The sequence below is a fragment of the Nycticebus coucang genome, chromosome 6, assembly GCF_027406575.1.
Source record: "Nycticebus coucang isolate mNycCou1 chromosome 6, mNycCou1.pri, whole genome shotgun sequence".
NCBI classification, from domain to species: Eukaryota; Metazoa; Chordata; class Mammalia; order Primates; family Lorisidae; genus Nycticebus; species Nycticebus coucang.
In genome coordinates, this window is record NC_069785.1 from 103346600 (window position 1) to 103371987 (window position 25388).

Genomic DNA, 25388 nt, shown 5'->3' on the forward strand with positions numbered 1-25388 from the left:
TCCACTGAGCTGAGGTTGGAGTCAATACAATAAAAGCTATGGTTACCATGGTTACCATGGGCAAACAGCTTCCTCTTGGTGCCAGTGTGATGCCAGACACCATGCTACAATCCATGGCAGATGAAACACACACTAGAATACATGAAAGGGCCCCGTTTTCTTGGGTGTTTGGTTGGGCAGAGACAGTTCTTTAATCTCTAAAAAAAAGTCCACCAATCCCCAAGGCATGATACGACCCCTTTGCCATAAAAAGGGAAGATGAACACCAGCTTTTTGTGGGAGGCAGGGCCTCACTCACAGCTGCACGTGGGAGGTGGGACCTCACTCACAGCTGCACGTGGGAGGCGGAGCCTCACTCACAGGAGGGCCCACTTGATACTGTGTAAGGGCTGACTGAACCAATGAGTTCACGTAAAGAGAACTTCTATGTTTTACGAAGGGATCATACTTATAGGAAAAACCAGGCTTCAAGAACAACCCTCAAATATGTCCACTGCAGAGGGACAAAGCTGCCTCCCTCTGGGTAGTCATTTAGGCTGGTATGGCTGTGGGGAAAGAGGAATAAAGAAGTACAATCTGGCAAGGACAGGCTGCTTCAATGTCCCAGGGTCCGGCGGGGGTGGAAGCCATGGGCCATACCTAAACCCAAGGTGTAGAAAGTGTTTGCTGCCCAGTTTGGTCATTGCCTTCCGGGCCATGTCATCTAGGTTTCGAGAACCTTCATCATTCACTGCGACAGAAAGGATCCTTCCCTCGGGCACAGCGTTCAGATAGTGGGCCAGACGTTCACTCTCTTTCTTGGATCTGTAGGTATCAAACCTAAAAACGGCAGAGAAGGAATCTAAGTGGTCTTGACAGCAGCCAAAAGAGATCAAAGTATGTGCCTATGATGCAACAATGGACATGCCACCTAAAGATCCCAAGGGCCATGGTTTTCAAAGAAATAAGCCTTTTAGAGAAAAGAGCAAATAATTATAATTGTTCTGCACACCATAAAGGAATATCCAAGAAGAAGGGATTTGACTTAACCATAATGATCATTCACTGGATGTTCATAAAATACCAAACACATGATTGCACAGTGCAGACCTCAAGTTCCAGGATGTCAACTGGGCCATATGTTGGAGCCTAGGACTTTTGACAGTCCCTTTCATCCTGGAGATATGAGCTAGTTCTATTATGTACAGCATCAGGATTTTTATCTCTGATACAGACTGAAATGCCAATTCCAAAATTCTCAAAAATGACAGGCAGATTATCCCAAATCACTTCTCCTACCCCTAGAACTTCCTACTTAAAATAATGCACCTTAGAATCACTAAAATGTCATCTTAGATTGACTCGGTAGCAGTGATACAGGTATAACTCTTGACCATGGTAAATGTTGCCTTTCTATTTTTTTCCTGTTTACTTTTAAAAGATTGTTTTACTTTATTGTGTAAGCACATGCTAGCTCTTGTTCAATTGAACATCACGAGGCAGCCACACGGGGAAGGACACAGCTTGAGAGCAGGATTCCCAGCACTCCTCCCCTGCTCTCCTGCTGGCCCTTAGAGCGGCAGCTGGCTGGCACTCAGGGAACACCTCAGGGAGCGGGTGCTGTGCACGGGTGCAGCTGACATAAAGGCAAGCTTACCGATCGGAATGGATGACTGTGCCTGATCTGGGGTCAATCACATGAACAATGACTCCACGGTGGCCCCAGCTCCTTTCAAAGAAATAGCCTCCTTCCTGCATGCCACCCGGGTGAAGGGTCTTGTTCAGAAATGTCCAGGAGAGCTTTTTCTGTCCATGCAACTCAAGGCTGCCCCCTCTACCGACTCCAATGTACTTCAGGCCAAAGTAAGGATCTGGCTGGACATCTTCGTCAGCCCTATGAGAGAAAGCAGCTTCCCAAAGTTGACTGACACATCTTGTCACTAGAAGCTGGGCCCAGAGGAGACCTAGGAGTCACCGCCCCCTGATTCCCACCATGGCCACCATAGAGCCAGTCACGCTTTTGCTGATCTCCTAAGGTCAGTGAAAACAGCATTATCAACCTGGTCTCCCCAGCCAGATCAAAATGAGGCCTGAGGGGCAGCAAAAGGCTTGTTACTGATTTACACGTTGGCGTTTCTTCTGTTCGGTTCTAAGGGTCTTATATTTTGGTTCCTAGCAGGTGTGGAATCACCTGGTCTAGCTCTGCATAGCCTGTATTTTTCTTGGCTATCACTTCTTAAAAGTCTCAATTGCTTAAAGAGGAGACACAGCCAGAGGCAAATACCCAAGGAATTTTCCCATTGGCTCCATCCTACAGCTGATTAAATAAATACTTGCAGAGCCTCCCTGAACATGACACAGTTGGGAAGTGCTGAAAGGCTGGCAGGGATGGCATAACACAAGTACAGGTGTTATGTATGGTATATACAGAACATGGTATATAAAAGATTCATGGCTTCCCCAGCTCTCCCAAGTCACCCTGCCTGCCTTGTTCATGATCCCATCTGCCAGGACAGAAGGATGATTCTTACTTTGTGCTAAAGCCACGCCCTCTCACCTCCCTCTCCGATTTGGAAACCTCCCTCTCGTCAGATCCAAGAGGAGCATTTGACCCCCTAGGAGTGGTTTACCCACCTGCCATACAAAATGATGCTGAAATTGCCCTGGAAAGGGCAGAGGGCACTCCCAGCATGCAGTTCTCCTCCATTGTCAATCAGAATGTGCCTGGTCCGTATGACAATCGGCTCATCATGGTCTTTAATAACTAGCTTGCCTGAAAAGGTAGGAACGGGGTGCAGTTTAGGGACACAGGTGTTGAGGGTAAGGTTAAAGCAGACCCTAGAGCAGACTCCCAAGTCCCCCTCTCCCCTGGTGGATCTTGCAAACACCGCATTCTTTCTGTGCATGCAAGCGCAGCCCTCCCTTGTAGGAGTATCCATAGGGATTGATTTCAGCGCCTCCCTTGGTTATCAAAATTCAGGGATGCTCAAGCTCATGATATTAAATGGTGTAGTATTCATGTACACACATCCTTCAATTTACTTGAAATCATTTCTAAAACACTTATAAGACCTAATACAACGTCGATGCTATGTAGATCATGGTTAAACTGTATTTTTTAGGAAATAATGATTATTTTAAAAGTCTGTACATGTTCAGTACAGGTGGAAAAATTTTTTTAAATATTTTCAATCCATGCTTGGTTGAATCCTCAGCCCACCCATGGATACCGAGGGCTGGAGGGGCTGACTATAACTCCTCTTCTCTCTGCCATGCAATATGTAAGTCATGCCCATCTGGCCAACTGCCATCCCTGCAGGTCCTGCGTCTAATGGCTATGCCTCTGAGGCCTCAGAAAGCAGGACTGCTCAGAGCACCAACAGGGTGTCTTCTCTATAAATGCTCTGTTCACTAAGATCGGACCTGCCACAAGCCATTCCTAAGTGCTCAGACTGATGTTTATCTCAAACACCCAGATACTCTGACAAGACACAGAGCACACAATATTTGTTTTGTCCACTGAAGTCATGGCAACCTGCATCCCATCTCTAGGCTCTGGGGCAGTGGAGGGAAGCGGGAGAAGCAGAGAGAGACCAACTCACCTCCCTCTGTGATGTGGATGGAGTGGACTGTGGTGGAAGAGGTGAGCAGCAGGGTCTTGCCCTGGCCAATATACACTTGGTGGTCCTGGTTATGGCCAGGGTTCCAGGGCTGCAGCTCAGGGCTCTGGTCAGGGCACCCAGTGTCCATTGCTGGGAACAAAGAGACGTCACTGCTGCCATACCACCAAGCAAGAATTCTACAGACCACAAGGGGGGCTCTCATGTACCTTCTTGGCCCTTGCCTCTTCCTTATTAGAGCCAAAAGTGAGATTTCAGAAAGCCAGGAGACCCCCCTGGCATGGGAGGCAGGAACCCTGGGAGCCAGTGCCATGTCTTTCATTAGTTTAGTATGCATCTGTGAACATGTCATTTCCCTTTTTCTGGGTTCAGTTTCCCCATTTATAAAATGAAGGGTAGTCTAGATGGCCACTCAGGGCATTCCAAGATCTAAAACTATGTAATGATTTACCCTGATGACTAGGATTCCAAATATTCTGTCCTCTGCAATGTTGTTTGAAGAGTTAAAAAAACTCTATCCCCTCCTGCATGAAAATTAGACTTTTGGTTAATTTTCTAGCTCAGTTCCCTTGGAAACCTGACAAAGATGGAATTATACAGTCTATGTTACCTAGCAACGTTGCTTATGGCAAAAGTGACCCCTGGTTGGAAATGGCATCTAAACCGAGAAGAACCAGGTATTTACACCTGTGGAGATGAGCTGCAGGTTCCCTGAGCCCAGAGACTCCTGTACTTGACCATTTTTCCGGAGGCCTGAAAGTTGTGTCTGGGAAGTTGCTATAAGAGATTCTGGCTCCAGGAGGCCAGGAGGCTTCTAAGACAGAGCGGTTCCTACACATGTCCAGGGACAGTCTTGATTCCTCTCACCTGAGCTGTCACCCGGGAACAAAGAGAGGGCCTTCCGGACGGCCCTGTGGAGTGCTATAGGCCTGGTCCCAGGGAAGAGCAAAGCCTTCCTCTGCACGTGCCTCTGCCCTGTATTTTCTGAGTCTGCTGACCAATGAGGCGTGTGGTCACCTAGTGAGTCTCAATGTTTGGCTGAACCTAGACGGCCCGACACTGGGGGGTTGCAGAGGCAACCTGCAACAGAACCTCAACAGAACTCAGAGCTGTCTCGATTTTCATATCGCCAAGGAAGGTCTACTTGGCAGTATGCCACGGAGCGGGTAAAGGAGGAGGCCTGTCACAGAAACTGAAACAACTTCCATGCATAGCAAGAAGAATCCCAGATGGAAAGAGGGGCTCAGAGGCAACGGACAAAAGAAAATGAGAAGGGCCTGTCTTGGGGAATAAGCCCTGACACCCTATTCTTCTGTGACTAGAAGTAGGGGCAACAGATTTCAAAACGACCTGGTAAGGAGGTGGGAAGGTGATGTGCAGGTAAGTCCATAACGGTTCTGGCTGGTGAAGACCCCAGGGTAGGTACTGGGAGAAACGGGAGCCAGTCTGCAGCTGTGTCTCTCAGCAAAGTGGGTGCAGCAAGCCACATCCACAACATGGGACTGCAACCCCGCGGGGTTCCGGGTTCAGTGTAACTACTGGCATGTCAGTTCTGAACGTCATCTGGTTTGTATCCAGTTACTGCTGAGGTGAGACTGTCTGCCCCATGTTATATATCTCAAGGAGAACTGGAGGGAAGCTAACCCCTTACTTAGCAGCACCAGACAGGGACCCAGGCTCACCCTGAGCTGTCCTCTTTGCCCATCTTCTCTTCTCTGCAAAGCACAGAATGTATGCATTGCATGCAGTGGTGCACAGTGTACATTTGCTGAGTCTCATTCCCCATCCTCCCCTTCCCAACCCCACAACCCCTGATCTGAGCCCCGTCTGCCTTGCGGTCAGCCCTAAATCAAGCTTTGAATCTCTTTCCTTAATAAAAGGGGCTGGTTGAATTTGGCTCACACCTGTAATCCCAGCGCTCTGGGAAGCTGAGGCGAGCTGATTGCTTGAGCTCAGGAGTTCAAGACCAGCCTGAGCAAGAGCAAGACCCCATCTCTACTTAAAATAGAAAAAGTAGCCTGGTGTTGTGTCGGGCACCTGTCATCACAACTACTTAGGAGGCTGAGGCAAGAGTATTGCTCAGACTCGTGAGTTTGAGACTGCTGTGAGCTATGATGACGCAATAGCACAACATTACCTAGGATAACAGACTGAGACTCTGTAACAAAAAAAGAAAAAGAAAAAAAGAATCTAAAATTTTTTGGAGTTGTACCGAAGTAGTGCTTCCAGCTACTCTAAGTGCCAAGGAGCTCACAAGAGTGGCAATGTGGTGAAAGAACGTGTGGCTTGCTCATCAGTGGACTTCCCATTTCAGTGGAAGAGCAGAGCAGAGCTGCCAGGGAAGGCAGGGTAGGGAGGCCCTCTGCCTTGGTCCTAGGTTTGTCTCCAGACAGGGTCAAATGCTTGTCCGGCTTCCAGTAGAGGCCAGTCAGAGGTCCTGGGCTGCCTTCCACCTAATCCTGGACAAGAGTGTCAGTGTCCAAGGAGGTGACTCCCCAGCCACGGGGGAACATATGTGGCCATCTGGGGAGCCTAGTGGTCTAGGCAGGGTGCCATGAGCATGCCAGGAAGGAATCATTCCAACTCCACTGGACAGAGTCATCAGGTCTCATGGCTCACATCTTTCAGGACAGTCCTGATGTTCAAGTGTACAAGTTTGCATGAGACTTTGCATCTGGATTTGGAAGTAGTCAGTCTGACCCTGCACACTTTCTTGTCACCCAGAAGGCACGGCCTAGCTCTCCAGAAGCTCTGACAGCACAGCAGTTGCAAGACTGGCCTCGGATGGACACTCCTTTGTTGGAGCTAGACATTTTGCTCTCGGTGAAGGCTGGTGTCAGGGGATTTCCATTTGTATGAATCAGTGAGTGGCTGACAGGGGCCAGTGCCTTTCCCCTAAAATGTCACCACAGCAACCACCCTTATTTTCTCAGGAGGGGCCACATGAAACAAGAGTGAGAGGGAAGGCAGGCCCGACCTACCTGGAGCCTGAGTGGCTAAGGCTGGCTTCTGTGTCCCCCCCCACCCCTGAGGTCAGAGAAAAACAAAGACCAGAGGGAGCCAGAGACACAGCTCCTCTGTACTTGGTTTACATGCAAACTAGAGAGGGACCAAGATGTGGGAGGATCTACCAAGGAATACCTGGGCACACCTCCCCAAGGTGGGTCACCCTAAAAGGTAAACCCAAACCCAGCTCCTGGCACAGAGGCCGTGCACCCTTTGTGCTTACCAACTGAATAAACAGCAGGAGGAAAAGTGAATGAATCCAGACAATACTGTCAATTGTTCATCGCAAGCTAAAATAGTTACTACTTGCTATGTCCTCTAATAGGAAAGACTGAACAAGAAATCACAGTAAAAGAATTTCACTGGTTGGGCGGCGCCTGTGGCTCAGTGAGCAGGGCGCCGGCCCCATATACCAAGGGTGGCGGGTTCAAACCCAGCCCTGGCCAAACTGCAACAAAAAAGTAGCCGGGCATTGTGGTGGGCGCCTGTAGTCCCAGCTACTCGGGAGGCTGAGGCAGGAGAATAGCCTAAGCCCAAGAGTTGGAGGTTGCTGTGAGCTGTGTGACGCCACGGCACTCTACCGAGGGCAATAAAGTGAAACTCTGTCTCTACAAAAAAAAAAAAAAAAATGAAAAGGATTTCACTGGTTATGGTTACAGATTACTTCCTATATTCTGGGCTGAAAACACAAAATACAGAACAATGCCTGGTTCTTTATTCTTATTGTAGAAAAGTATCAAACTCAGTAAATACAGCAAAAGTATTCTTAAAATAATGACCGATGGTGATGGCAATATTACAGTACTAACCCCTATTCAAAATATTTCAATGGTCCCCTCTCTCTGTCTCCCACCCAAGATTTGGTTTATCTGACTGCAGTTTTCTATAGCCCCGGGAATCTTGCCTCTTGCATCCAGATGTTAATTCAAGATCACAGAAAGAAAAAGTTGACAATATTGAGGTAGAAAAATTGATCTAATCCTTGCTTAGAGCTGGAAAGTGCTTTCATGTACCCAGATCTTATGACACCAAAGCAGAAAGGGAAGAGTGAGATCAGATGGCCCAGAAAGAGGTGGAATGCTGACTCTCGGAGATGTGGGATTTTCTTCAGGCCCCCAATATGGCTTTTAAAATTTGAATTAGTTGCTAACACTTAAAGATTAGGGATCTTTTACACAAAAATATATGTTTCTGGCTTCTCTTAAAAAAATCAGAAGGTCATGCAACAGAGAAACCACCTTCCCACACAGCAGCAATTGTCCAAAACTGAGGCCCTCGGAGGAGCTTCAGCTTCCCAGATGAACAGTCTCTGCCCGGTCACTAGTCCACCCCAGGTGCCTGATTCCCATAGACCTGAATTCTGGTCCAACCCCCTCATTTTGTGGATGATGGAACTGAAGCTGGAGATCAAGGAGTTGAGGAAGGACTGACTGGCAAGGGTGCTCCAGGGCACCCCAGATCCCCTGAGACCACTCTCATGCTCTTCTGGCTGCCCCCTCCACAAACTTGCTTCAGTGAGGGGTTGTGCCTACACGCTGAGATGCAGAGGTCCAGCTAGTTTGCACTGCTCACCTGTGGATGTGACCCCAGGGAAGCGGGCCAGGACAAGCCAGCTGATTGTCAGCACGGCCTTGAAGGAGAAGTCCCACCTCTCAGTAGCTCCCATGCTGGCAGAGATCTCCCTGAAACAGAAACAACCAGAGTCAGACATGCAAGCGTGGTGGGCTGGAACCAGTATGCGGGGCAGGCATGGAGACAGACAGAGCCACACGCACACGCAGAGGCAGGGCACGGGGTGGGGCCAGAGTGGGCACACTCCAGCCAGCTCCCCGGTGCACAGACCTTGCAGTGACTTCCTCAGCAGCCACGACTCAGGGCTGGGAAGATCAGGGCTGCAAACCCTGCCATCATCCTGCCTGTATCCTACAGCTCAAACACCAAGTGAAGAATGGAATTTCATCCTTGCTGCTTCTCCCCTCCAGAATGAAGCTTTTATTCTTAAGTTAAGAAACAGAGGAGAACCAAGATACTCCCGCTGAATAGGTGCTGGGAATTAGATGCCAATGACTTGTGGTGTGATCTCTGCTGATTTCTTTAACCTCTCTGGATCTCAGATGAGAGGTTCTAATCTTTAAAATGAAGATGGGGACTGGCTGATTTCTGACCTATACGTTTTCAGTCTATGCTTCCGAAACCAGCTTTGATAATTATATTGAAAACCTAATATAGATGCCTGCATGTTATAAACCCTTTTCATATCACCTATCAAAGAGGAAGATGGGACAAGGATAGCTTATTTTACCCTAATATCCATTTTCTCCTTATTCCTCAGTGACAGAGCCCCTGAGTTTTATTTGGGCACATAGCCATCTAGAACAAAGACTGCATTCCTTGGTCTCCCTTGCATTAGCTATGGCATGGAATTAAGTTCTGGTCAACATAGTAGAAGTATACTGTATGAATTCCAGGATATGTCCTTAAGAGAAGGGCACATTTTCTTCCCTCCTTCCTTCTTCTACTGGTTGAAATGTAGCTTGTGATGGCTGGATCTTCAGCAGCTACCTTTGGCCATGTACTCGGAGCCATGCATTGAGGATGGCAAAAAAAAACAAACAAACCAGAGTCTAGCCCCTATCCTATGTAGAGCCAAAATAGCTCTAGATGATGGTCTTATTTTTATACACGTTTGGCAGAGATATTAAACTTCTGTTTTATTAAAGCCACTGCTGTTTTTCTTTTCCTTTTATTCATATAAAAGGTGAATATGGGAATCTCTCTAGATAAACATCAAGATAGGAACTTTTTTAAAAAAGGTGTGAGATTTCTCTTTCAGAACACAATGCCACTGGGAGAGACATCTTTGTGTTCCAGTCTCTGGGGCACACACAGAGAGCTTAGACAGGCTTCCCCATTGTTGCCCCAATTCCTCCCCGAGTATGACTGTAGTTGTGCCCAGAAACAAAGATATTTTCCCACACTGAGAAAGGGGCCAGAATCTATCTCACCTGATACAGGCTCCTCCCTGCAAACCAGCTCAGGACGACAAATCTGATCACCTCTGATCTTTCCATTCAAAGTGAAGCTCTTTGTGTGAGCTCAATGAGTTGGGGCAGGCGGGAGGGTCTAAAAGGAGCACGCTGGGCCCTCTGCCTGGTCCCTCCCCCACAGGTGTGCTTGGGAGGCCGGGGAGGGAGGAAATAATACTCTCAGAATCAATGCCAGTGGTGTCCTCTTAGCCAGCACCCTGCCTGACCCAGGCCTGGTCTGCTGAGAACAACAGGGCCCATTCTAGTCACTTCGGCCAGGTTGTGAAGTCACGCATGGCCGCAGCTGGGAAGAGCACCTTTCCCAGGGTCCCCAAAGAGCAGTGCTCAATTTCACTCTCTTTGCAACAGAAAGAAGGGGACACCAGGGACAGAAGAGTTTTGTGTTCCTCAGGGAAAAAGGAGAGCCCTGCTGTCAATTCTCAACTAATTCAGGAAAATCAACGGTAGTTTGCTGTCTGCTGCCAAAATGCCCCAAATCATCATGAGGGACACTCCCACCTAACTGCCTCCCACACCCTGCCCCAGGGAAACCCGGACCCCTGGGCCCTGGGCTGGCACCTTCACTCAGCAAAGGAACGTGACAAATGGCACAGCTGGGGGCAGGGTGTGGGAGGCAGTTAGGTGGGAGTGTCCCTCCTGCCCTGACTTGCCAGGTGACCCTCATCATGGCCTTCCCTCTGTGGGCTTCAGACTTCCCACGTACAGAGTGGGGAGGTTGGTGACATGGGCTTTGCAGCTCTGACATCTTCTGATTATGTCTAGGTCAGTTCAAAGGCAAAAAAAGTCATTTTCTGGATAGATGTAAGAACAACCACACCTGGAGGAACGAATGCTCAAATTCTTTTTTTTGTGTGTGTGTGTGGTTTTTGGCCGGGGCTAGGTTTGAACCCACCACCTCCGGCATATGGGACCGGCACCCTACTCCTTGAGCCACAGGCGCCGCCCTTTTTTTTTTAAATAAGAGACAGAGTCTCACTTTGTTGCCCTTGGTAGAGTGCCGTGGCATCACGGCTCACAGCAACCTCCAGCTCTTGGGCCTAGTTGATTCTCTTATCTCAGCCTCCCGAGTAGCTGGGATGACAGGTGCCCACCACGATGCCTGGCTATTTTTTTTATTGTTGCAGTTTGGCCAGGGCCGGGTTCAAACCCATCACCCTTGGTTTATGGGGACGATGCCCTACTCACTGAGCCACAAGCGATGCCCCTCAAATTCCTTTTTTCAAAGGAAAAAAATGAGACCCAGAGCCAGCTGCCTAGGCCACAGCGGCAAAGAAGTTCTCTTGCCTGAAGAAGCAAATTCCATTGCTGAGCGAGTGGCCCTAAAGGCTTCCCTGCCCATGAGTAGCTTCCAGGGCCTAAATACCCGGGCCCTGAGAAACATTCTGTTGCAGCGAATCCTGAAAAGTTTCCAAATTTTACTTGGGAATTCTTCTCCAAGGGAGGACAGCCTTCTCCACAAGTCACTGACCACCTTCGGGCAACAAGAGTTGGGATTTGGTTTCTCAGCCAGCAAGATAAACAGTTCCCTGCTGCGGAAGGCCTCTGAAGAGAGGGTGTTGGCTAACAGTCCTAGGAGACTCTGCAGGAAGCTGTTGGCTGGAGACTGGCTGACCACTGCCCACACTGAGTAGAGGGCTGCTCAAAGATCAGGTCATGAGGGCCTGAGCTGGCCTGTCCATAAAGGGTGCAGTGAATCACTTTAGCAGAGCCAGTGAGAAGGAAAATGCAGAACCCTCTTCTGAAGGCCAGAACTTCGGGGCATTCCACAAGTCTTCACAATAACAAGCCACGGTTTTCCCTCGGTTGGCCATCCCCAAGTCCGGCTGCCACTTGGTCCATCCTGTGTTTCCAGACCTCTCAGGCAGAGGAGACCCTGGAGAAGGAGGAGGAGTGGGAGATCTTTCTAGCTGGCTTCTCCATGTCTCTTTGCTGCCATTGCTCACACGGTTCCTGAATCGTGCTCCCCCCGATTCAGATAGCCACAGCCACACTGGAGACCTGGGCTTGTCACCTGCACGGCAAGAGGAGACAGGGAGAGGATCATTGTTAGGAAAGCTTCCAGACAGGCCCAGAGCAATGCACTCGTCAGAGCACACCTGCCACAGCCCTGCCTCATGAGCATGAGATTCCTGCTGCCCAGAGAGGCAGGAATTCCTGTTGTGGAAGCCAGGACTTCCTTTCGGGATTATCTGAAGGAAAGGAAGAAGGAGGAAGGGAAAGCTGAGAGGAGGAGGGAACAGGAGACTATAGAGGAACAGCCATGATTCACCCTGTCCAACCTGCACAGCCACTAGCCAGCTTGGCAAGAGGCAGGACAGTATGGTGACCATGGGCATGGGCTCCAGGGTCTTCAATCCCAGTCACATGGCCCATGGTGGAAGAACCGTCTAACCACTCAGACTCTGCTGTTTTAAATCTGTAAAACTGAAATGATGTACCCTAAATTCCAGGATCATTGTGAGAATCAAAAGCAGCACTGTGCCTGGCCAGTCGTCCAGCAGTGGGGACTGCTGATCTCAGGGACACTCAGGGCATGAAAAGAGAGCCTGGGAGATGGGATCTGAAAACCTGGGTTTGAGTTCCAGCTTTGACCCGCAGCTGTGTGACCTTGGGCAGGTCACTCAAGCTCTCTGTGCCTTAGGAGCAGAGAACAATAATACTGCTCATCACCAGGAGCTATGGTGAGGGTCAACTGAGATTCGTCCACTCAAAAATGTCAGTTTGTACATCCCTGCTCTGTGGACGAGGTCCTGTGGGAGGTACAGAGAGGAATCAGATGTGGATCTTGCCTCTCCAGGGTCTCTCTGGAGAGACAAGTACACAGGGAACCGTACTCCCAAACGGCAAGTTACTGTCTTCTTAGGCAAGAAAAGGTAAAAAGATGTCATCATTGTCCAGATATGGCAATTTAGATGTGCACTCTTTGACTCACTTAGCACAGTTCAGAGGAACTGTTTGATTTGAGCCGAATAAATGTTGACACTTCCCTTAAAATGACACATGTGTATGCAGGTCATTTTTTTCTCCAGTTGAGAGGTGGCAGGCAGGAGGCAGGGCAGCCTAAGCACCTTCCTAGATCACAGGGAAATAGGAAGAGCTCCGCGACTGGAGAACTTCCAGCAGCCCGAGCTCCCACCCTCCAGCCCTTCCTCAGCAGGGCTGCCATCTGCACCATCTCCTTAGGTGGAATGTGTGTGGCTGCTTTAGGAACCCCTGGGAGAGGTGGCCCAAGGCACCCTCCTCAGACAGAAGACTCTCAGCTTCATCACTTGGGAACATTCCAAGGTGTCCCATGAAATAAGCCTCTAGCATGAGCTACTTTTTCCTTTTGAAATCACACCTGCTCAAACCTCTCTCATTGCTGCAAAGACCAAAAACCCCAGAGACACTCTAAAGCCAGGTTACTTTTCCAGAAACTGCTTCTAATTCCTAAAGGCAAAAGAAACAACTTGTGATTTAGTTTCAGGCTTACAGAATGCAGGAGCTGATAAAAGTAAGACAAGGAGTAGGGTGCCGAGCCCATATACTGGGGGTGGTGGGTTCGAACCCAGCCCTGGCCAAAACTACCAAAAAAAAGTAAGACAACTATTCCTGCTGGCATTTAAATGTGTGTATCAGTCACTGGGGAACTTGCAGATTCTGACCGGACAGGTGTGGGGTGGGGCCTGAGTCTCCATTTCTGACAAGCTCCCTGGTGAGGGTGAGGCTGATACTGCTAGTTGTGGACCACACTTTGAACAGCAAGGATCTATTTCCACTCCACCCTCCCATTTTACAGATATGCAAACTGAGACCCATAGAAGAGAAGAGAGCTTCTCACATTGATCTGGGGTGAGTAAGGGGAAATGGGAACTAGTGACTGATAGAAGAATTGCTGTCTGTGCCCAAATTACAGGACATGCGTCATCTTCTCTTCTCTTTACCCTGCTTGCCGGGAAGGAAGGGTGGGAGACAAGAAGACTGGGCCCATCCATTCCTGCCTGCTTTAACTGAGGCATCAGTTTAACTCATTGTTTGGATGGTAAACACATGCCTCAGGTACCTTGTGTATAACCAGAGTCTTAAATTATCTTTCTCCCCAAAATACCTCCTTTGATATGGGAAATTCCCATATCAAAGGAGCCAAACTCTCATATCAAAGGAGCCACCTGGAGAACCAAAAAGGAAAGAGGCTGCAGTTTCACCTGATGACAGAAATTCACCATCAGGGATTTGCCCCAGCCCCATATGCTTTGCATATCAGAGCAAATCCTGTGTGCTACACCAAGTCCAAATCCCTCATCACACCACCAGATCAAGCTGATAGCTTCAAAGCCTTTGCCAGTTGCATCTAGGAGAAAGGCAGCTCTGAAACCATTTTTTCCTCCAAGTCATTCAACTCACTTGGTCTTGACACCCTATTCAACAGGCACAAAACCTGCACAGTAAGCATCACCCCCACCCAGCAAACCCAATGAAGAGTCAACTCTTAATTACTCAGCTGAGATTAAACACATGAGTAAATAATTTATCCATACAAATAAATCTAACTTGCATTTTGCTTAGAGTATGCTGTGCAGAACAGCAGCCACATGTGGCTATGAAAGTTAAATTTAGTTAGAAGTAGACAAAAGTAAAAACCTCCTCTGTCATACCAGGTACATTTCAAATATACCTCCTCAGTCACACTAGGTACATTTCAAATGTTCCATAGCCATGTATGTGGCCAGTGTCACCATATTGGGTGTCACAGATCTAGAACATTTCCATCATCGTAGAAGCTTCTTTAATTCTCTGATTAGAGCCTCCATCCTTAAAGAGTGGCTTAGGAGATCTGAACTCAAGGCAAGGATCAGTTCAGAGCAATGGATCTGATGGTGGCGTGCCCAGACCAGTGGCACTGGCACCACCTGCTAGAAACCCAGACACATGGAGTCAGAAAATCTTGGGGTGGGCCCCAGGTATGTTTTAGTAAGTCTCTAGCTGATTCTGATGTGTGCTTAAGTTTGAGACCCACAAGTTCAGAGTGCTAATCACGTTCAAAAGAGATCCTTGTCAACCGTTGGTCAGGGTCCACCTCATAAACTTTGGACAGGGTATTGGCTAAGTGTTAAGCATTCAGGCTTTGTCACAAGATATTAATAGATCCATTTAAGACTCAGATTTGCCACTTAAGAGCTGTATGTGAACCTGGCCACTCCCTCAATCTAAGCCTCAATCTCCTCAGCTATAAATGGGAGAATACTAGTAGCTGACTTTCAGGTCTGTAAGACATGGTGAGATGACTCACACAAAGTGTTGTACAGTGCCCAGCTCAGAGTGGCCCTCTGTAAAGGACAACGCATGGCCAGTACCCAAGTTTGCCTCCCACACCATGACTGCTGCAGCCTTGAGGTAGCCTCTGTCACTGATGGACTGATAGCACTGCACCCTCCATTGAGAGGCGTATCTAAACAAGAGATACTTTCCTAAAGTCACAGAGGAAACCCACCCCTGTGGGGCAATGTGCTTATGAACTAGGGGAAAATACACAAATATGACTTAATGGGAGCCCCTCCACTCTGGGCAGAGGTTCTGCCTGAATTATGGGATGTGCTGTGGGTCCCCCAAGCCAGAGTCCCAGCCTCCCTACTGCACAGAATGGGGAGGTCTGGAGGGGGAGCCTTCTGCCTCAGAGGGCACTTCTGCCCCACAGCTTGCCTCCTTGCTTTATTCCAGGGAGCTTTGCTTGTCTCTCACATTCAGGCAAAGCACAGCTCCCAAAAGAGGAGCGGGGAGGAATAAAAGATGACCTCAATTTCTCATCCTAGTATTAAATTCCCATGCTTCTGGGGGATTCCATGGATGAAAACACAGCTGCTGGCCTGGGGCTTAGCTGAGCTCCAGCTCCCCATCCTTCTACCTCAATGCATGGCGCTGGGGGACTCCAGGACACTTCCTCCTGCCACCCTGTGAAGGTGCCAGCTCATCCGAATGGAGGGGAGAGTCCATGTTCAGTTACCTGGTCCCCCGCCAGGTGACCTGGCTCTGCGGCCTTAGGGAGGCTAAGAGAGAGGTTCACCCGAGCATGTGTGTCCTGGTAACACACACCAGGAGGGCAGCCGGGTCGCCTGTGCGCTAAGCCTCTCCCCACCATCTCTCCAGCCTCAGTCTGCATAGACAGGGTGGCTTCTTCCTTTATGGGTTTCCTCTCTCAGGAGGCTCATGTCCTTTCCCAAATCGGCATTTGTCTGGCCCTCACAGTGCACGAGATGGTCTATAAATAAGCGAGCCCCATTTGGAAAGAGGATCTAAGTCCCACCAGCTCAGCCTAGGCTCCTTAGCTTCTAATAAACCGCTGCACATAAGGAGGTATTTGGGGGCAGGAGCTGCCACCTGGCTTCCAAGGCTGTTTTCTGCGAGTGTTCTCTGCAGCAGGCCAAACAGCTCTTCTGGCTGGAACTTCCTGGGGCGGGCCAGGTCTGCAGGGGCTGGGGACACTCAGGACATGGCCTGGCCAAGAGTCCTGTATTCTGCAGGGGCTGGGGACACTCAGGACATGGCCTGGCCAAGGGTCCTGTATTCTGCAGGGGCTGGGGACACTCAGGACATGGCCTGGCCAAGGGTCCTGTATTCTGCAGGGGCTGGGGACACTCAGGACATGGCTTGGCCAAGGGTCCTGTATTTGGCCCCCCTGGGCAAAGCAGCATGGCCCGGCCCCCCAGGGCCAGCCATTGAAAGGTCAAATGATGCCAAGAGCAGCCAGGTGAGAGGGTTCAGAGACCTCAGAGGTGAGCCTCTCCTGAGACTCTTGAGTCACACCTGGTAGCCAATCAAGTCTAACGCTCTGGCTACACATCTTCCCAGCTGGTTGTGTGCACTTTACTGGCACCATAAGCAACTGCAGCAATAAACACTCTGTTAATTGTATTTTTTAGCTGAAAATACTAGCAACAGCAGTTGACACTGCATTTCTTCTGGCCTAAAGTTGGCCTGTGTGTACCCATTTATTCCTGAGTCTCAAGAAATATTTTTGCCAAATGACTCCCCTCCTCCACCCCCATCCCCATCACCTACTGGATTAAGATCCACCCACATCAGTCCCCAGCAGGGTTATTTTGGTGGCCCCTCCAACCCATTCTCCCCACCAAGGGGCTCCTGGCCCCACAGAGGGAGAGGGGCACATAGTCCTCTAACAACATTATTTTGGAGAGGATGAAATTGGTGCTAAATAAGAGTGAGGATGCCTGGTGGATTTGGGGATACCAAGGACCCACAGAGAGGGGCAGGGTGTGGTGAGTTCATGAAGCACCTTCAGTGCCAAGTGAAAGAATTTGGACTTTACCCGGAAAGCTTGTGGTGGGGGGCGGCAGACAGAGGGGCCAGGGGAAGGGTGCATGGGTGGGAGGGAATGGATGGCGGTCTCTGCCAGCGTTTAATCACTTCCATCCGTGATCCATGTTTACTATCACAACTCCTGCACGGTGGTTCTAGGCACTGAGACACAGCAAGAACACCCTGCCCTGAGTTAGGTTAGAGCTGACAGTCGGTATGGGGAGGGGGCTGAGGAGGAAGAATGGGGACACATAAGCAAGAAAATGCCGGCTGTGCACGGCTGCTGGGCCCACAAGCTGGGAGAGAAACCACCGGGGTGGGAGGAGGTTCTGCCTGGTAGTGGGCATTGGATCAGAGACCTGAAAGAGAGGATAAAGGGGCCAGGGGCTCCAGGGAAAGAGGGGTGGAGAGGATTCAGTGACAGCAGGGGCTGGGAGTGCAACAGCCGGGTGTTGGGGGGCGGGTTGGGAGGCAGACTGAGATGGCAGCGGAGGCAGTGGGTCATCTGCCTAAGCCTTCTGGAGTGTGGCCTTTGTACATTTCAAGCACGTCACTGGGGACCACGTGGGTCCAGCTTAGGACGGTCACAAGAGTCTAGTGGCCAGGGGATGGCAGACAGGATCTGAGGAAACTGCTTCTCACCGCACACGCCTGGAAGCACAGCCCTGGAAATGTTGGCTGCCAGGACAGAGGTTCTGCCAGGTCAAGCTGGGTGTGTCCACACTGCTTGGTGATCGAAGTGATGTCTGAAGCGTCTGACCCAAGGAAGGGAAGGAAGCAGACTGGAGCAAGGGAGTTGCACCCCAGAGGCCCTGAAGACAGGTGGAGTTGGGGACCTGAGCTGTGTGTGTGTGGCTGAGAGTGTATGTGACAGGGAGTATGAACGTTTGTGACAGTGTGTGACAGAGTGTGTGCAGGTGTGACAGAGAAAGGGGGTGGAAGGGAGGGAATCCCTTGCCAATGACCCCACCCCCACCCCAGGGCTCTGGGCTGTGCCCTCTGTCTGTCCCCCTCTGCCAGCCCTGCTGCTGATGTGGGCAGTGTCCTTCAGAGGCGCAGGGAAGGGAACAGCTCCCTCCCCACAGATAGCTAAAGGGAAACTGTTCTCCCTCTACTGCACCAAGCCATCGGCATCCACAATCGGGAGGGGTTCTCTGGGCAGCCACCTGGGCACCTTGTAATCCAACCTCATCCTGACACCCTCTACCTGAAGCTGGCACAGGCACCAGGGTTGGGACCCGTGTTCATGCTCAGCACAGGCACCAGGGTTGGGACCTGTGTTGACACTCAGCGCAGGTATGGAGGCTGTGTATGAGGGGCATCCTTCAAGCAGGAAATGAAGGTCTGGTGGGGTACAGACCTCCCAACTTGGGGAAAGGCACTGGGAACAGCAAGAGATGGGGGCAGGTGACAGGAGCTGGCAGACGCCTCCTGCTTCCAGAACCAGGCGTCTTCAGGACAGGTCAGGTCCAGACGTGGACTGAGAGCACAAGGGGGAAGTGTGAACCACTATGAACGGCTGGTGGAGGACATTCAGAAAGCAGAGGGAGAGTGAGGTACAGAAGCCAAAGGCAGGAAGGGCTAATCCGCCCTGGGCCTCAGCACCCACAGCGGGTCTGCCAGCCTGCCGATCTGCTTTAGCCGCCCTCTCCCCACTCTCCGTGCACTTGGTTTCAGGTGGGTGGGAGACAGGCAGCCGGCCAGGCCAATAATCAGGTCAGGGCTGCTCACATGACCCAAGACCAAGCCCAGGGTCCTTGGCTGGAACTCAGGAAAGCTGTCCCTTTACCCCGTAGTGGCTGGCAGGCTTGGGCTGCTGCACCTGCTCTGCCCCTACATTGAGAGAGCTTCCTGAGAGGGCAAGGTAATGCCTGAGCGTCCAGATCCAGCTATGCCTGAGGCTCTTCCATTACAGAAGCCAGTATAAAGGTCCTTTTGTGGTTAAGCCAATTTGAGTTGTGTCACTGACATTCACCATGGAAACAATCCTAACTCGTGAGAAGTCAAAAGGGGAAGCCAAGGTGGAGGTTAAGTCCTTACAAGTTATTTTGTTCTCATAAAATGTTCATTAATCAATGAGGCCTTTCCCTAATTGTAGCTTGTCCCCAAGCATGCATGTCCCCAGAAAACATGACCTGCCTTAGAGAGAATGAGAGTCATTGCTCCCACCAAGTTTCAAGACTCTTTCCCTAAGGATTCTGAAGAACCATCTCACTGCATACTCTCCACCGCTTCCCAACCCACCTTCCAGAGACCCGCTGGCAGGGATCATGGTGTATTTGTGTGTAAAATCCCCAAAGGGCTTCCCATCGTACCTGCACTGGCCTCAGGACTCAGCACCTGCCCTGTGTGGCCCGGCAGTCCTCCAGGCTCATCTCTCACAGCCTCCATCCTGCCACATTGGCATCTTTGAGAGGCCACACTTGTTTCTGCCCCAGGGCGTCTCACAGGCTCTCTCTGCTGCCCGGCAGGCTTCCCTTCACGCCTCCCACCCTCGGGTCTCAGGTCATAGAGAGGCTTTTCCCCCCTGAAGAAGGCTTTCTCTGCCACTGCCTTTGCAGAGCCCCGACTGCTTTCTTCATACAGTTTACAATCCTGTATTCACACTGAGTTTACCTGCTGTCTATAGCTCCATGAGGGTGAGACTCAGCCATCAGTAATGCTCCTCTGTGTGGTCTGGGGATGGCAGCATCAGCATCACCCAAGAGCTTGTTAGAAATGAGGGACATTGACCCAGCCACTGACTGGCAATCTTCAATGACTTGTGTGCACACTGAAGCTGGCAAATTTCAACTTCTAAGGGATCTCCCTCTGCTCAGAGATGCCTTCCCACCTAATCTCCTTGCTGAGAGAGGAGCCAGGGCTGCTGGCCTCTCTGCGTCTCTTTCTATCCTTCTTCCCTCCCCCCAGTAGCACTGATACTAACCAGGAAGGCTGCCAAGCACATGACAAAGGAGGCCATGCACAGTTCCTCAAAGAGCCGGGGCCCCAGGGGCTTACATGAGAGCCTTGAGGCCGGCTTGCAGCCCATGAGGGAGCCCGTGGGGCTGGGACACAACAAGAGGCCAATTTTCTGGCACCTGCTGTGCCTGAGAGCTAGGCTGGAATGTCATGGGGCAGGGCCTGGCAGCAGTTCAGAGAGCACAGCCTTCCTCCAGGACTCCTGTTCTCAGGCTCACACAAACCCAGGAAGGGCAGAGACAGGGATGTTTGCACAGCAGATAGACTCTCTCCACTCCTCCCTCTGCCCGGCCAGAGTTGAGTCGAAAGAGCACGCTTGATTTTGGTTCAAGTTTGGGCCAGAGTTCTCCTTTGATCTGAGAGGCTTGTCTTATCCTGGGTTATTTATTTGTAAAAACCACCCCAGTTTCCTACGACTTCAAATACACCTACAGGAAGCCATTGGCAGGTGAGTTCTAACGCACAGGCCTGTTTTACTGCCCTAGGTGCCACTGGCTCCCTGTGCTGGGGTCAGTTACCTAGATCCCTGGATGCAGGTGTGATTCACAGCCCTGAGCCATGGAACAAAAGCCTGTGTTCTTTGGACGATGATAAGGCAAACTGGGAGGAGAGGCTGGAAACATGAGTCCTGAGTTCTAGTCTGGAGAGACCTTGAACACGGATCCTCTGTGCCTCAGTTTCCCTCTGTAAACTCAGACCCAGGGGAACGTGAATTTTAGTGCTTACTTAGGGCTGCAAGATCTGTGACAGACATAAGCAAAGGTGATGGCTCCTGCTCGCATAAGTTTGCCTTCCAATTCTGACTTCTGGGACCCCTGACTCACCACTAGGGGACCCCAGGGCTCCACAGAATCCCTTTCCTTGCCAACCCAACACTTTCCTACAGAAATTTTTTTTTTTTTTTTTTTGGTTGCAGTTTGCCAGGGGCCGGGTTTGAACCCGCCACCCTCGGTATATGGGGCCGGCGCCTTACCGACTGAGCCACAGGTGCCACCGCAGAAATCTTTAAACATACAGCCAAGTTGAATGAATTTCACAGCAAACACTCACATACCCACCATCTAGACGCTATCAGTAACATTTTTTTATTTACCTTATCTCATATCTATCTATCCATCCATCCAGAAATCAAGCTTAGTTTTTGATATGTTTCAAAAGGAAATGAATACACCATGAAACACTTTGGCACACACATTATTAACTAGACTCCAATATTCATTTGTTTAATTTTTATCTTCTTGAGGTAAAATTTACATGTAACGAAACATGCAGACCTTAAATGCCCATTTGTTGAGTTTTGTCAAAAGCCTATGAATGTGACCCAGGCCCCGGTAGATAGAGAATGTTATCATCACTCAGGAAGTCTCCTTGTGGCCCTTCCCAGTCAACTCCCTCCATGAGACGCAACCACTCTTCCAGCTGAGCAATATCAGAAACATTCTGTACACCATTTTGCCTGGTCTGAATTTATATAAATGTAATGATCCATTATGTCCTTTCACTCAGCATGTTTGTGAGCTCCAGCCATGCTGCAGTGGGTATCAGAAGTTCACTTCTGATCATTGCTACGTAGTATGTAACTATATGAATACATCTACCACAAAACTGCCTTAATGCTACTGTTCTAGGGAACCCGAAACAGATAGAATTTAGGAGTGAAAAAAGAGCACAACTTTGTTATCAAAATGCAGCCAGACTAAGCTGTGCTTGCTGCTGTCCTTCCTGAACTAAGCAAGATGTTTTGGAGGCAGATGTCCTTGGTTCAAATCCCAGCCCCAAGAGTTGTGCTTACGATAACAGAATATGTTGTCAGGAATAACAAGGGAAAGAAGGAAGTGGCCAGCAGAGTACCTGGCACGCAGCAAGTGTTCCATAAATGTCCCTGTAACTTAGTGAGGAGGAGCTTTGACTTTTAAAAGATGGACATTTGCCCCACATGGACCACTCAGTGGGTCTGCGAGGCTGGGAAATTCCCATACAATCTTTTTATAATAAGAGCGGCTTCATAATATGTTATGATATTATCTTGTGGATTTATTTTTCCTCTCCCCACTGTTTTTCCCTCTCCCTCTCCGTTTTTCCTTTCTCGCCCCACTACCTCCCCCGCACCTTTTAGACTAAGATTCCTCTTCTGCATGTTAGGCTATTAGTACCTTCTTCCTAATCAACATTTTGAGAGAATTCAAAGAAATGATATATACAAAGTGCTCTAGGAAGCATCTGGTATGCAGTAAGCTCTCTATAAAGTTATCTTCCATTGCTGGCTGTGCTCTGCAAAAGGGCAGAATGGAAACTGACCCATTTTACTGAAAGGGACTATGGGTGCTCAAGGAGCTTCTGAGAGAGCCTTGCTCTGAGAAGTCAGGACAACGGGCTCGCGGGTCAGCCTTGGGCTCCCTGCCTTACAGATGCTATTAAAAATGGAATTCCTGGGCGGCACCTGTGGCTCAAGGAGTAGGGTGCCAGTCCCATATGCTGGAGGTGGCAGGTTCAAACCTAGCCCCGGCCAAAAGCCACAAAAACAAACAAACAAACAAACAAAAAAAGGAATTCTTGAGGCAAGAGAATCACCTAAGCCCAAGAGCTGGAGGCTGCTGTGAGCTGTGATGCCACAGCAGTCTACTGAGGGCAACAAAGTGAGACTCTACCTCTCAAAAAAAAAAAATTGGAATTCAAGGAGAGCAACTGCACAGTGCCTGGAGCATCCTCTGGGCCCTCAGCCTGGTCTCCTGGGGGCTGCGCCCACGCTTGGTTGATAGCCAAGAAGAGCTGCTCGGCAGTGAGCTGAGCCCCCACCTCGGGCTCTGGACGAGTTTGCTGAGCTGAGCTGTGGCCAGGATGCTGGCCTGGGATCAGTTCAAGTTGGCTGTGTTGCCTAAGATCTTCCAGAGAATTCAACTGGAAAAAGTTATTCCTTGCTTTTCACTATAAAATGGGAGAGTGTGGTCCAGGTTGAGAGAGGGGGTGGCACTGTCAGCTCAGGGAAAGTTACACTGGCTCACCAAGGGCCTCCAGACCCCCAAAGAAAGGGGCCCCTGGTGGGGCCTGAACCCAGATCTCTCTGACTCCAGCTTGTTCCTGCCTCTGACTGTCAGTGTGCTTCTGGGTGTTAAATTTGGGAACCGTGCTTCCAGCACCTTGGTGCAGGGAAGGACCTTGAAACCATTGATCTTATGAATTGCCTGAGGTCCCACAGTAAATATTCAAAGCCAGATCCCAACACAACCCAACATGCGTGCGCGCGTGAAGCAGTAGGCAGGACAATGCAAACTGGCTGTGCTTAACCGTTTTGATCTACAAAAAAGTCAGTTCCATATGATTCAACCTATATGTTTATTCAGCCCTTCTTATGTATACACCATTGTCCTGGAATCTGAGAACTGCGGTGGAGGGTGATAGCAATGAGGAAATAACCTCTGTCCTCAGACTGCGTGTTCTGGAGCCTTTAGAATCTAAGCTCTCTGGATCTCTTTCTCAAGCAGCCCTGCCCCCTACTATGAGATCCCCTCCATATGAATTGGGTCAATTTCCTTCTTAGGGCTTCAGAGACCTCCACACTCTAAGACTCCTCCAATCTCTGCCTTGAGCCAAGGCCTCCACCCTGTTTGGGACGTTCTGTGGTCTTCCCTTTCCTCAGGATGGGACCTCTGGGGTCATTTTGTTCAACAGCATTCCCGACTCCTAGGCCAACTGCAGTGGGCCAGGGGCACAAGTGACCAGAGCCAGCTGATTGTTTTTCTCCTGGTTCCTGTCCCTTCTTGTGACCTGACTTTATTCCCTCTCGCCTTTGATGCTAAGAGACACCCCCTGGGTCCTTATAATAAATCCAACCCTCATGCTTTTTATTTTCCTTTGGCTAAATGTAGCTCAGCTTGGTTTCTATTCCTTGTGACCAAAAGTCTTAGTTCTTCAGCCCATACAGGAAGGATCTGATCTTTCTCTCCCTAGGCCTTAAATGGGCATTGGAACTTTCAGACACAACAAGCACATTTTTTGCATGGATTTCTGTCCTATTCTCAATGCTGCTGCTGTGTGGCAACAGTCCCATCTCTGTGGCCAGGACTTTGTAAGAGCAGGATTGATTCCTCGGACACAGGAGTGAGTTGCACAGCCCAGCCGTGAAGAACTCGTGACAATGGCACTGGTGGGTGTGGGCCAGGGGGTGGGTGGGGTGTGCCTTCTGCCCCTCAGCTATTCAGGCTTGATTAGGACTGCTCTAAATTCAGTCCACCTTGGAACAAAGATGGTGAAAACCAAACAAACACCTTCCAGACTTTTAACAGGGCACACACTTCATCTTCCTCCTCCAAGACTGAGCATGAGCTGAGCACCACCTTATCTGGCTGTTCCCCAGGGTCCTGACGCAGAGAGCAGAGGCGTGAACTCTTCTTTGAATGGGGACAAAAGATTTTTTAAAAAACTTTGTTTCAGTAGAAAAGACCATGCCAGAAGAAACATCAGCAGGCTGAGTCAGAGTGCTTCCCATGCCGTGAGAACAATACTGCAGCTTTCACTACAAAACTGATATTATTACTGCCTCTAGTCATTAATCATACCTCTCCAATTAGGACAAAAAATGGGAAGTAGCCACTGATTGCCAAAAAGTTCAAATCCTGGCTTAAATAATGTACTTCAAGGGCCCTCTGTGCACCAAGCCTTGGGTTATATGCTTACTATTCCGTTTAACTCTGACCACATCCCAGAGGCTATGCCATTTGTCCAAATGCACATCATCAGCAAGTGATGGACCTGTCCTGGCTCAACACGGCTGGGCGTTCAAGCCACTGTGTTTCCTCTGGCTGCTCTGCTAAGGAGGTAACAGGCCTGTCAGAGGACAGCAGGGCCCTCAGACAGAGGCCCCTTCCTGCCCTGCAAGCTTGACCTCCTCCCTCTCCTGCTCCAGACCTCCTCCCACCCTGGTGAAGCTCCACCTCTGGCCTCCTGCCACCCCGTCACGGCTCCTTTCCACCTGACATTCCCGGTGACCTCCAGTCTCCTCTTCTTTCCAATGAGTCACCTACACTGCCACCAGAATAGTCTTTCTCAAAGGCAGATCTGGAATCTTACACTCTTGCCAAACCTAGGATGCTATAGGAGGTACCTCAAGAAGTGGCCCCTGGATGCTGACCAAACCTCACCTCCTGCTACTCTCTGTCCCCCACTGTACCTTCTCACCTACGCCTGGCTACCTTCAACCACCAGAAGATCCTGCCCATCCAACATGAGCTCACGGCCTGTGCCTTTCCCGGCAGTGTTTCTGCCTCAAAGGCTCTTCTCCAGCACCACTGCCTGAGGGCCCCACTGCCCATCCGGCCTCTGATGGATTCCCAAGAGATTCTTATTTTGAAATTGCTTTATATAAAATTAAGAAGGGCCATGAGGCAGGAACTGGGGTAGGGACAACATGTATATAACCAGCCATTGTTCCCGGCTTGCTCTCCTATAATTGCTCACTACTGTGGGTCACACAGCTGATGGTCAT

At 49.9% G+C, this 25388-nt stretch overlaps 1 protein-coding gene across 3 annotated transcripts in view; it reads right to left on the reverse strand.

The window, feature by feature from the left end:
- CEMIP (cell migration inducing hyaluronidase 1) overlaps window positions 1-25388 on the reverse strand; it is a 170235-nt gene that overhangs the window by 61282 nt on the left and 83565 nt on the right. For all 3 annotated transcript variants that reach the window (XM_053595324.1, XM_053595325.1, XM_053595323.1), the window contains exons 2-6: window positions 8178-8287; window positions 3582-3731; window positions 2614-2752; window positions 1637-1873; window positions 640-819 (exon numbers count right to left, since the gene is read on the reverse strand). In XM_053595324.1, coding sequence (XP_053451299.1) covers window positions 640-819; window positions 1637-1873; window positions 2614-2752; window positions 3582-3731; window positions 8178-8271 — 800 coding nt within the window. In that variant the 5' untranslated portion in view covers window positions 8272-8287. The remainder of the gene's footprint in view (window positions 1-639; window positions 820-1636; window positions 1874-2613; window positions 2753-3581; window positions 3732-8177; window positions 8288-25388) is intronic.